The 13,114-nt window shown below is 42.5% G+C and overlaps 2 protein-coding genes across 2 annotated transcripts in view; one reads left to right on the top strand and one right to left on the bottom strand.

Annotated features, from left to right (window-relative positions):
* Positions 1–893: 893 nt before the first annotated feature.
* On the bottom strand, positions 894–2,847 carry LOC307237306 (neuropeptide B-like; the record flags this gene model as incomplete). The annotated part of the gene is made up of 2 exons (XM_080010018.1): positions 894–1,022; positions 2,596–2,847. The coding sequence occupies 2 exons, from the start codon at positions 2,845–2,847 to the stop codon at positions 894–896; spliced, it is 381 nt and encodes a 126-aa protein (XP_079866144.1).
* Positions 2,848–6,864: 4,017 nt separating this feature from the next.
* The window catches only part of LOC307237305 (E3 ubiquitin-protein ligase rnf213-alpha-like), a 53,526-nt gene continuing 47,276 nt past the window's right edge, over positions 6,865–13,114 (top strand). Inside the window, exons 1-2 of the mRNA XM_080010017.1 lie at positions 6,865–7,038; positions 7,529–7,617. Coding sequence (XP_079866143.1) covers positions 7,539–7,617 — 79 coding nt within the window. The 5' untranslated portion in view covers positions 6,865–7,038; positions 7,529–7,538. The remainder of the gene's footprint in view (positions 7,039–7,528; positions 7,618–13,114) is intronic.

Raw genomic sequence — 13,114 nt, 5'->3', positions numbered from 1 at the left:
TAACTCATTTTAATAAAAATATTTATTGACACGCTCGTTTGGTCGTTTATTCATGGCTCTCCTGACAAATGTGCATTTAGTGCAGGTGGACACAGAATGTCTTAGTTCTTTACAATGCTCAAACCTCTACTTTGAAGAGCTTGTATACCGTTTTATTTCTTTATTAAATTCCCCGAAACAATTAGCTGTGTAATGAGTAAAGCTATTGTGATTAATCAAGATGTTCTTTTGTAATGTTCCTTGACATGGCAAAGTACTGATTTCAGGGGCCCGGCACCGGCCGCGGATGACCGCACGGTTCCCTTGCCCGCGCCGGGCACTGATTGGGTCCGATTCAAGGCAGCTTGGCGGCTGCAGGAACGGGAACCGTGCTGTCGTCTGTGGCCGGTACTTGACCACGCCCCTTTGTCCGCCACATCATAATTTGAGGTTATGTTTGGCTGTATTCTCATATATGGAAATATATTAAATGCTATATGTAGGCTATTTAAATGTAATGTTAAATAGCAATTTAAGAACCCCCCCCCCCTCCTGTTTATGGAAATTCAAAATATGAGCTTTTAATTCTGCATTCGAACTGTTTGCATAACTGCTGCTTCAACGTGGAACAAACAAACGTATGTGAGAAATGTATTTTTATTCCAGGAATGCAATGTAATTTATGAATGACATGGGGTAAAATATGTACATTGTTATACGTGCTTGCTTAACACAGCGTAGAAATAAGACAAATTGTTATAAGTTAAGACAACTGATTTTAGTCAAATGGAAGCTGAGAATGCATCTCTCATTGGGTGGAACATTAAGGGTTGTAGTAGTAGTGATGTGAGTGGCATTCCACTCAGGTGTATGTGTACAGTAACGGGGATATGTTGGATTTCGGGCGGCAGGGCTCAGTCTCCCGCACAGTCCAGGGAGTCCAGAGAAAGCAGAACCTCGGCTTGGCAGCGGAACACACCCTTGACGTCCTGTTGCAGCTCGCAGCTCTGCAGGTTAGGAGCCACGTCTCTGATGCAGATCGGCTGGAGGACGGGAGGAAAGTAATGCAGTTAAAGTGCTTTGTTGCTGTACTTACAGTAAATAGATTCTTCCAACTATCTGTACTACTTTTTCTAAGTACTTTGGACTTTTACTCCATTTCAAAGCAGATATCTATACTTTATGCAGATCAAAAGTAAGCCAAAGGTATATGGTATGGACACTTTGGGGGGTGACACCAACCTGGATTACGTCTAAATTGGTTTTAGATCAAGGTTTAGCGATAAATCCTGTTGCACTAAACTTTAATTCTAGCTAAAACATTGTTTGAATCAGTGTGGTGTGGTTTAAGCAGCCCCACCTGTCTTGGGTCTAGGTCATTGAGTCCGGGTTCAGTGGTGGCTGTACGCCTGCTGCTCGTCAGAGCAATCCACGAGCCACAGGTAAATCACCCACCCACATATTATATTTATATCAGGTCACTGGCTATGATAAGTATTCTTATCTTTAATACTTAAAGAACATTTTGGGCTACTGAAGTACCTTTTACTATTTATAATGCTGTATACAGTACTTTTACTTAAGTAGAAATGTCAATGTGGTACTTTCACTTTTCCCTAGAGTCGTTTTGTGTCAGGGTATTTGCACTTTTACTTAAGTAGAACATAGAATATTTTGTCTACCATTGAGAATAAGTGGCTTTTTAAATATTCACACTCGAAATTCACTTCTTATGTGCTTAAAATCGTGCGAAATGTTTTTAAGTAAAGTCTTTGTAATGTGTCTACCAGCCCTTAAAAACCTTCCTCACTATTTTAAGCACATGAGGGTTTAGTGATAGCGTCCGGGAGTTTGTGGGGGCATTAGTTTCTACACTCCAACTCTGGTGGTGCTGATTGGAAAGCTCCTCGGATGCCGAGAATCGGGTTGAAATTTCTGAAAAAGGACAATGTATTTAGGTACTACAAGAATATTAATGGGAGTTACTTTGTATTTACTAAACATTAGAATTTTTGGCTGAATAAATTATTTAATTACCTACGATACCTTTATATTAACCATTTCAGTTGTATATACAGTATGCAATGTATATACAACATGTATACATGTATTGGTTTTCATACAATGTGTATACAACATGTATACACATTGTATGCAAGTGGGTTTTACCTCCTCAACATTTCTACTTCAGGCTCGAAAACTCGCTGTCTTAGGTTTGCAGTTTGCAAGGTTTTATAAAAAGAAATGAACATTGGAAAGAAAATAGTCCCCTATTCAGACCACCTTGTAGAGCCGTATTAATCAACCTTGGCCTTCTCACTTACTGACTAGAGAAAATTGGAATGATAAAAATAAATAAATAGAAAATTCAAGGAAAAAAGAAAGCTCATAAAAGGTTTATTTTGGAAGTCAAAGACCCTTATTATAGTTATCTTAATTCATTTTTGTCAAAGTACCTCAATATATGGTCGTTGTTTTTTTAAGTTTCCGATTTATATATATATACTTTTTTTTTTCTTTAATTAAAACGGCCTGATATAGTTTTTGTTATTTTTTTTTTAATTTTATGTTTTTTTTTAATTTTCAGCCAGGTGTCCTTATTAAGGGACCACTCACCATGGACTTAAGGATGAAGCTCTGCGGGCTGCTGAAGTCCGGTCCCAGCACCGAGTTGCCCCTGGGCTCCGCTCGTGGCTCCCCCACGGCTCTCCGGATGTACGGCGCCCTCTGGAAGCCGGACAGCAGCCCGGACGCCCTGCCCACGGAGTAGTAGTTCGGACCCGCCGCCTGCTTGTACCAGGCGGCGGTCGGAACGCAGGACACCAGCGCGGAGACGATCACCACCACGGACGCCGCTTTAATCTCCATGTTGCGCTCAGACGACGGACCGCTGCTCTGCCCGCGGCGCCCCGCACCGGGCTCTACTTATACGGGCGCCCGCGTGGTCGCCGCTCGTCAGCAGGACCACCCCCACCTTTTTTTTTAAGTGGTTGATGCAGGTTTTGTGGCTTGTAGGATCTACAGGTCGGCCAATCAAACAGAGACTCACTGCGGGTGGCCATTTCCTCCCAAGCGGAGGCGATGGGACGCATTTAGCTTGGAGGTGGGAACTCGGAATTGCCAATTTCCTAGTGTTGCCCGAACGCAGCTTTAATCACCGCCTCTCCGTTTGAGAGCAGCGTGTGCAAGGCCCGTCGTTGACAGAGTGCGTTATTATTGAAAATTAATACATTCCACTACAGCTACACATTGTCTAAACTGTAATTTTGAGAGTGACTCGCCCTGCGCAGCGGTCATATATTTTTGTGTGGAGATCTGATGTATTGATTCTATTTTCTGGGTTGTTCATAATCGGTGTCAATTTTAAAGACAGCATTCCATTACACATAACACTGATATCGAGAGATGACACAGGCATGTGTTCGAAATTACACTTCATGATGATTACATTTCACTGCATATATGTATGAAAGTATGTATATGTATGTGACAAATAAAAAATCTTGAAATCTTGAATCTTGAAATTAGTACCATCCCAACGTATTGACAACTATTTAATTAGATCTATACTAGTACATGCCCGTTCAACACATTCTGAGACATTTTAATGGCACAATTGAACAAAATGTCAACGATTCAGTCCAGTTCCAGAATAGAGGATGGAACTGCCGGCTAAATTCGTACACCAGGAAAAGATGGTCTTGATGACTCAGTGCCAGGTTGTTTTTGTTCATGAAAAACTGACGTCAGTGATATGTGGATCTAATTTGTAGATTAATAGAATGTGTATTCTGGGCAGTCCTGACATGCCTTTGTCCAAGTTTGAACCAGATTGGTGCTCGCTGCAGTGTGCGCACGCAACGGCTCGCACAAGTCACATGATAGCATTGCAGTCTAGTGATTGGTAGACATTCGAGACTCACCAAGATGGTGGCACATTCAGATGTGACTGACCTGAGACTTTCATGGATGTCAAAGATCCGACAGACAAACTGAATAACATTGGTATTCGGGGCAGTTCCAACATGGCATCATTTGAGTTTCATCCGGATCGGTTAGTATTGTGGGTGGAGTTTGTGATCAACAATCACTACCTCACCCTGATGGCGCCACACACAGACATATAAATCCTTGCGCGCAAGCGCAAGTAGTACACAGATCAAGTGATAGCTTTGCAGTCTACCAGGTGATTACGAGTGAACTTCTGCACTCCTAAAATACACCGGAGCAGACAGCCAGGACACCGGGCTCTCCGTGGATCGTTGCAGTCCCAATCAGCCTGCTCGCTGATTGGACTTTCATCTGAATGCAATTTGCCCTTGTTTTTCTTCTGCTCGCAATTATCCACTTGGCAAAGTCAGGGCTTCAGACTACTGAAAATTTTAGGCGCACCAGCGCATCATATCATCATCATCATATTTCTTTCCATCTTAACTGTATTACTGATAGATGCTTTGGTAATAAATGTACAATTTACAGAAAATACAATGTGCAGTTTTCTTTTGTAAGTCACAGTTTTGAAGAAGTGCTTATACATGAAAAAATCATTAAGTTAAACCCTAACCCTAGGGCCCGGTGCGGCCTGCGAGCCGGTGGTTGGGGAACCTCTGCATTAAAGGACATTTCGCCGGTGTTGGTCGGGTTTATTTCCCACTTTCATCATCACATCAGTGCAATTACTGGACATTCTAGTCAAAGATGCACAATACCTTGCACACACAGTGAAAGGCTGGAGGAAGGGGTGACGCGCCGGTGCGCTCCGGAGTGTCCACCGACCCGGACATGGCACAGTTCTCTCTAAGGTGCGTTCACCGTGCAACAAACTGGATTAATTTATGTTGAACTTAATTGCTCATCACAAGTGGATTTATTTGCTAACGTAAGCCAATTTATATTTATAATTGATAACAAATTATTTATTTATAAAGAAAATACACAGTCGAAATGGCACTTTCAGCATTCGAATTGTTTATATTTTGAATATTCGAATTCTATTAGAATTTTGTTAGTGCAGCCCTTAAATATGTATTATAAACATGATTGTCGTCGGAGAACAGTCCGAAAAGTTGTCGAATGCGGGCTCTGGGATTATAGGGGGTTGGGAGGAGGGCGAGTTCAAGTTCAAGTTGCGTCAGCACCGGGGGGCCTCGTTCCCGCTGCACGCTGCGGGGGAGCGCCGCGGGCCGGGAAGAGAGTGGCTCTTCCTGTCACGTGGTTGTTTCTCTGCTCTGTACGATTGGCTGTTTGTGTTGCGTCTTTGTAGGTCGAGGAAAACGGACCTTGCGTCGAACTGTATCGAAATTAAATCTCATACATTAATCATCGTTATCGTGCAGGATTTTTATCGTGCAAATGATCGAGATGGTTCTATCGCCCAGCCCTACTAGAAACCAAACAATAAATGAATCAATGTAAACACAAGATGTCTGGTCAGTACATTTCTGTCATTAACAACCAGCCTGAGCTCTCCATCTCACGCTCTCTCACACACACACGTGCTGTCAAATGGTGGTTCCATAGTCGAATGATATTCAAATAAAAAGAAAAAACACATGACGTTCGAATCTCAATCATCGTGATCACAATATTGACCAACAATGATGGTGATTATCATTTCAGTCATACTCATGCAGCCCTGCTTCAGAATGATAACCGCCGTTATTCGGGGCGTAGGAAACACACCCACAGCCGCAAACACCACCCGATCATAGAATTACACTGTAACCAGAACTTCTGCATCGCAATATATCTATGTATGTATGTACGTACGTATGTATGTATGTATGTATGTATTTATGAATGTATTCATTAATAAGCTTGTTTGTTTATTTATTTATTCACAAACCCTTCGCTTCCTGCCTGCCAATACACACCATCAGACAGAATGTTGGGGGAAAAAAACATACAGACACAATAATTAAGTTTCGTTTTCATTTCACCAAGCTCAGGATTATTTGGGGTTTCGTTTCCTACACAAAAGCATTGTCCTATGGCAATTTAAGTTCCATCAGAAAAGGAGCCTTTGCTTACCGTTGCTTGGAAGTAGTAAATCAAACTGTGGCAGTTATACAGTATGTCGTTGGTGGGGCCAATATCCTGCTAGAAAATTATATACTAGAAATAGAGCAGGATAGAAAAGTTGCAAAGTAATGGCACCATGACAGCAGTAACGTTTTCATACCAATTTATCATGTATTTCAGAAGCTATAAGATATAACAAGTAACCACCCCCACATGTCTCACATGTCCTATGTGAAAGCCCCAGCTCCGCATCTGCGCTGCACCAAGCCTGTGGAAGTCCCCGGTCAGTGCCGCTCACACGCAGTAAAAACCCTTAAGTTGTCCAGCAGCTTCAAGTTCAAGAGGTTGTTTGTTTGTATTTTAACTGTTTTATGACACCGTTCCTTTAAAGTGGTAAACCATAAGATCACCTGTGTTGGGTGGATGGCGCCTCGAGTTCCGGAATCGCATTAGGATCTCCAGTGTTTCTGCTTAAAATTCGGATCTAAAGCTTCGTTTCTCGAAAGTGTGCCTTCTTCTGATCGATTGGCGGTTTTCTTGGTCACTTGGGGTCGTTTCGGATATTTTTCTGTGAACGTTCATCCGCGCCCATAACGAATTGGCTTTCCCAAATTCGCCGCGGCTGTGCCTTTCACTTTTTTTTTTTTTTTTTTTTTTGCGCAGGTGACCCCACCAAACACGTGGAGTGGAGGTTTCTTAATAAAAGAAGAAAACAAAACAAAAAAAAAAAGCTTCGAGTTTGGGGATTTTCCGAAATGGATTACCACTTTAAGGAATGAGTCACGCGCGCCTGGTCTATGCGCCGTTCACGCCCATTTCTAACGAAATGAAACTTAAAGTGTGCGGCGCAAAGCGGCGGCGGCGGCGGAGGTCGACAAGCCTCCCCACGGCGCTCCCGGTGCAATAGCGACGGATCACTGACGGATCGACATTACTATTGGCGGATCTATCGGCCCCGCAGGGACCTACACCTCCGCAGGTAGCAGGGGATCGGCAACAAACTGGGGCCGGAGCTGTAAAAAGGAGCTGGATCACGAGGCAAGTGGTTAAAACGCGACGGGGACACGAGGGACGCTTCCGCCCACGCGTGGTTACCGCTCTGCCACCCGCGCCGTTACGTCGCATCGCGGCGTTATTTCTGACGTTCCTGCGCCCAGGAGCGAGGGGAGGGGAGGGGAGGGGAGGCGACGACCGCGGAAGTAAGTCCGATCAGGTGGTTTTCACGGCGACACGCGATTGGCTGGGACCTTTTTTTTGGGCCGCGTCCGCTCTCGTCACAAAGTACTGAACGCGACTCGCCCTGTACAGGTGCGCCGCTCGCCGGGTCTCCCGAAAAGAGACAAAACAAGAAGCATGCCGAGAGGAAGCAGCGGCAAAAGACAACGCCCCTTCTGTGCTGCTCAGCTAAACCGGAGGTGGCTTGTGTAAAATGGGAGCGATGTGAAACCTACGCAAGAAATGAAAGTGAAACCAAACTAAACTGTTATGCGTTTCCCCCCCACCCCCCACCCCCGCCCCCCCGCCGCAGTGACCAGGAGATGGAAAGTTCCAGTGGTGGTCGGACCGGAGAGGACACAGCCACGTCCCCAGCGATGCTGTCTACCCAGGCGCCACTTGGTAAGTAGACCAGTTATTGTTTTTTTGTTTGTTTTTTTAAACTGTATAGACCGCGGCCGTTCTACACAGCACGTTCTGTGGGGCTACCAGATTTTCAAATATTCCAGCTTTACCTTCCCGCTCCTCCACATCAACATGGCTTTTGTCGAACCAGTGTGGCTACACTAAGAACATGCAAACGCACACATACACCACACGCCGACACAGACGAAGTAAGTCATTTGTTTCTTAACGCATTGCACGCCTCAGAAAATCATTGCTGAAAACATGTGCAAAGACCGAACGAGTTGCAGAGGTGCCATCTTTTCTCCAAACAGAGCAAATAAAACCACTGTTTTTTTTTTTTTTTTTGATTGTAGGTATTTAATTTACGGCAACTTCTGTGCTTCCCGCATAGCCCCGTCGCCATTTTTAACTGCCGCCCCGTCACTTCATCCTGGTGCCGGGCCTGCGCCTCATCCTTCTCCACTCCTCCTCCCCCCTCATCCTCCCCTCTTGTCCTCCCCTCTTGTCCTCATCTTTTCTCCTTATCCGTCTCCTCTCCTCTCACCTCTCCCGCGATTGGGCGCGGTTTCAAGCCCCTTGGGCGAACACGGCCTCAGCGTTTCGGAGCAGAGGATACTTTATTTTTTTATTTTTTATTTTTTCACGATTTTGAAACCTGATTTTATAAGATGCCGGTTGGAAGGGGAGTAAGGTCAGGAGCATTGGAGGTGGGTTCAAACTGTTCTGCCACAGTGCTGATGGGAGTAGAAATGGGGTAGGGGGTAATCCTTAAAGAAGAGTATGTCAAGAGTGAAGAGGTGAAGAGAGTGTCGGACAGAGTGATGAGTACGAAGCTGGAAATTGAAGGTGTGAGGATGTATGTGGTCAGTGCATATGCCCCGTAGGTTGGGTGTGAGATGGAAGAAAAAGAAGAATTCTGTCGTGAGTTGGATTAAGTGGCGGAGAGTGAACCCAAGGAGGAGAGAGTGGTGATTGGAGCAGACTTCAATGGGCATGGTGGAGGGAACAGAGGTGATGGTAGGTTTGGTGTTAAGGAGAGGAATGTGGAAGGACAGATGGTGGTGGATTATGGAAAAGGATGGAAATGGCTGTGGTGAATACATCTTTCAAGAAGAGGGAGGAGCACAGGGTGACATACGAGTGGAGGAAGGTGCACACAGGTGGACTAAATCTTATGCGCGAGGTGCAACCTGTAAGAGATTGGAGACTGCAAAGTGGTGTCAGGGTAGAACATAGGCAGCTTTGGATTATGTGACGGGAAAAAAATCACCCTGGAGAAGAGGTTCTTTAATTTAAGATCATTTATTATAAAAAGATCTGAGTTTGTCTCTGCAGAGGTCGAGACTGTCTAAACACAGACATCTGTCACACAGATACATATCCTTTTATAATGTCTAGCCATGGAGTGAGTCCTTGGTGGAATATTCCAACAATTCATCTGATTAAATAGCACTGTTTAGCGCACTGACTTATCTCTTGGGAGTGACCCTGAGCGAGAACGCCGCACTGAGTCCACTATTTGAGTAGCAAAAATAATGTGTTGTTCAAAGTTCTGTGACCTTTCCACTACAATGACTTTGGGGATCAAGAAGAGGAGATGAGCGAAGGCAGAGCCAAGGATCAAATGGTGGAAGTTGAAGAAGAAAGACTTGTGTGGAGTTCAGGGAGGAGTTAAAACAGGCACTCAGTGGTGGGGAAGAGTTGCAGGATGGCTGGGTAACTACTGCAGAAGTGGTGAGGGAAACAGCTAGGAAGGTACTTGGTGTGTCCTCTGGACAGAGGAAGGAAGACAAGGAGACTTGGTGTTGGATTGAGAAAGTATATGGAGGAAGAGGTTAGTGAAGAAGAAGTGGGATGGTTGGAGGGATGATGAAAGTAGACAGGAGTACAAGGAGATGCGGCGTAAGGCGAAGAGAGAGGTGGCGAAGGCTAATGAAAAGACGTATGCCGAGTTTTATGAGAGGTTGGACACTTAGGAAGGAGAAAAGGACCATGGACTATGATGTTCGCAGATGACATTGTGACATAGTGGTCGACTAATATGGGTTTTTCAATGGACGATGCTGATATTTTGAGAGCATGGTGGACGATGGCCGATGGGGTCCCTGCTTGGATCTTGCCAGTAATGATATCCTCCTCAATGACGTTATTTTGTGCCAGCGCCTGGTAACGTCCCCAGGCTGAATTTGTGGAAAAGCAGTTCCAATGCTTTATCTGTCCACCGGGAGAAGCAGTAGTTCAAAATGTAAAGCAGCTCGTGTAAAGGGGATAATCTTGCGGTTTTTTTTTTTTTTATGAAATAATGAAATGAAATATACATGTTTTAACATATTTTCTGTACATCTAATAGAATCAAAATGTTGTGTTTTTTTTTTTTATTTTTTTTTATTTTTTTAATATTTAAGATGTATTTAATTGAATGAACTTAATGAAAACACAGTGCGTAACCATGCGTAACAGGGACACCTTGTCAGTTACTCCCGCTTATTTTCGAATCCCAATGTTGACAGGTATGGGCTTAGCGCATTTCTAGTCGGTTCGGTCATGCGGATCTATTCATACATCAATCCCATCCTATCAGATCCTGAACCCATGGCACTGCACGGCTCAGACAATTAAAGTTTATTTCTAAAAGTAGTTAAGACGGACCTGGGAACCCGCAGGTCACACCTTCAATCAGATATTTTCTTTGTAATTTTTTTTTTACTTAAAATAATTGTGAAATATTGCAACAAATTGAATCGCAATACTTAATGTATTGCAAAACTCCCCATATCGTAAGTTTTCGCACCGCAGGAACCTATTTCATAGTTCTAATTACTTTTTTGGAGGTACAGTCCCTTTTATTGTGTCCACTATGCAGGAACTACAGTAGGAATGATCGTTGTTCTCAGAAATCAGTTCTGAGCAACTTATTTCGCTCCTACTCCAGGACTAACCGGCACAAGAGGAACCTTCAGACCACGGTCCCTCGGACTTAGTCCGCCTGATTGAGCCGCCTTGCTCTGGGTGGGGACCAGCCCACGTAGATTCAGCGGTAATAAAAAAAACATGACAAATAAAAAAAATTAAAATAGTATTTTTATTGAGATGTATTTATTTCATTTTATGCCGTTAATTGAAAAAATCCCAGAGTGAGGGAGCCCGTGCTTTACGAAAGTGGGAACAAACTTTTAAATGATGTCTTGTAGATCTAATATGAGTGAAGATTAAGCAACTGGATTGATTATTTCTCACCTCAAATTTATTCAGAAACAAATTTTAGGGGAATGTTAAGGTGAAATCAGTGAAAGTTAAGGAGTAAATACAACACAGAACTCGTGCTGAAACCTCATTGGATGACGTCGGTCCTAGTTCCCCTCTGGGAGTCCCCAGGTGATTCCTGTGTGTGTGTGTGTGTGTGTGTGTGTGTGTGTGTGTGCGTGTGTACCTTTTTGAGTGACTACAGAAGCAGGCTACAGATAAAGCCTTGGGCTATCTTTTTGTTTGCAAGTAATGGCCGTCACCCAATAGGTCTGGATGCCCCCACACCTAACCCATACATATGCAATCCAAAGAGCAATCAACCCCTTTTTCACTGAGAGGTGAAAATGGCCCCCTCTCCGTATCCCCCCTCTCTGTAGAGGGGGAAACAAATAATATTTATATTATTTGATTCCCCCTCTCCAGGGAGGGGTAATTCAGTAAACTGAATATTTTTCAGTTTACTATCATACAGGACTTCTTAATAATTCTTTATAATTCTTAATTTATAGTTGGCGATTTATTTAATATTGGGCAACTTATCCGTGAAGTAAACCATGGAGTACTGTATCAACAGTAAAACAACCTTGAGTGTATAGAAGGATCCATACACTATTTAGTGTCTTTAACGTGTGTACAAATTATTATTATATCCCTGGTGTTGATTTTATTCTATTGACTTTTATTAATAGGGGAGGGGGCGGCTGATGGGGACTGTTTCTCCGAGAGAGAGAGAGAGAGAGGCACAAATGCATACATTTGTTGTGATATTTCACATATATTTTAAGTCATATAAAAACAAGATTGTTCAAAGACCCTAATTTGAAATCAAAAGGCCAAAGACTAGAACCTATAAATCCACACACTTGGCCACTTCAAAAACAAGGAAAACTGCTGTTTACATCATCTACCACTAGTCGTGGTAGATGATGTATCAAGTATAACTTAGCATACCTGTTTTGTCTTACCTCTTAGTAGTACATTGTAGTGTTTTATAACACTGTGTCTATCTTGCCATTCAGTATGACACTGCATTGTTTTGGCCGACGACTGTTTAAGATGTCCACTATCTAGTTGACTCACTGTCATTATTGTCTGCATTTTATTTTGTCTTTCTCTTAGGTAAATACTTTTATATTACTTCTACTACACTACTCCTTTGCATTTTAGATTTTTTAAATACTGTTTTAAATACTGTTTAAATAATCTTTAAATTCTGTTTTTAATCACTACTATGCCTTTATTTGACTTATTGTGTAAAGTTGAGTTGGCTCTGAGACAAAGAATCTCATTACGGGTAATGATGCTAACATTTTTATCAAGTATTTGACAATAAACTTGAAATTATAATTACATAGACCTAGTTTGAGTGCTCTCATAACAAAGCTATTGAACTTTGTAATTAAAAAAATGTAAATAAAAAAGAGCTATTTTGAAATTAAAAAACAGTGCAACATGTAGATTAAAATAAAGCATTGAGACCTGTTCTCATTCATATGACAAAAAAAACAATTGAACTTTGAAAGATAACCTCTGGTCAGGGTTCAAAGGACAATATCTCAGGTCCACTGAAATCTCACTCTGAAATGAGCTTGTGTTTTTGTGAAGTTAGTGCCATTTCGTGGTGACATGCCGCAGTTGAATGAATGGGCATGTTTAAAATTGAAATTTAACATGCCCTGTCAGGACACATGACAAGGAGGGGGAATTCCAGCCGGTTGGGAGCCGCCTGGTAGTTGGCTGGAAACTGGCTGGAAGCTCGTTGCTATTCGGCTGTCAGCCGGCTGGGACAGCCCTCTTCAACTGGCTCCTATTGTAATGTGATATCATTGTTTTGTTTTTTTGCATTTGATAAAATACAACAATTTGATAATGATAATAACAAATGAGACACAAAATTGCTGAAGTTAAATGAACATTTATTGAACACATTTGTTATTGTTTGCATTCTCTCTGCAGTTCACTTATTTTAAATATAAAATGTATCAACTAAATATCCATAGGTGATCAAAAAACTAAACTTTGTAAAAAAAAAAAAAGAAAAACTGAAAAAAACCCTTTTATGAATTAAAAAATAAATAATTATAAACGATAAAATAAATATTAATGAACTGCGTCATGTTAAATTCTGGTCGGGAAAAAGTCTCCCTGTTCCAGAAGTGTAGGATTTATTATTTACAAGGCATGTATTTACACAAATACATTCGGATTTTACTAAGTTAAGTCCCATAGCAACGGAGAGACGTGC

This window comes from Zeus faber, assembly GCF_960531495.2.
Source record: "Zeus faber genome assembly, chromosome: 11".
NCBI lineage: Eukaryota > Metazoa > Chordata > Actinopteri > Zeiformes > Zeidae > Zeus > Zeus faber.
The sequence above is the reverse complement of the archived record's forward strand: the minus strand, read 5'-3'. Positions and strand labels throughout refer to the sequence as shown.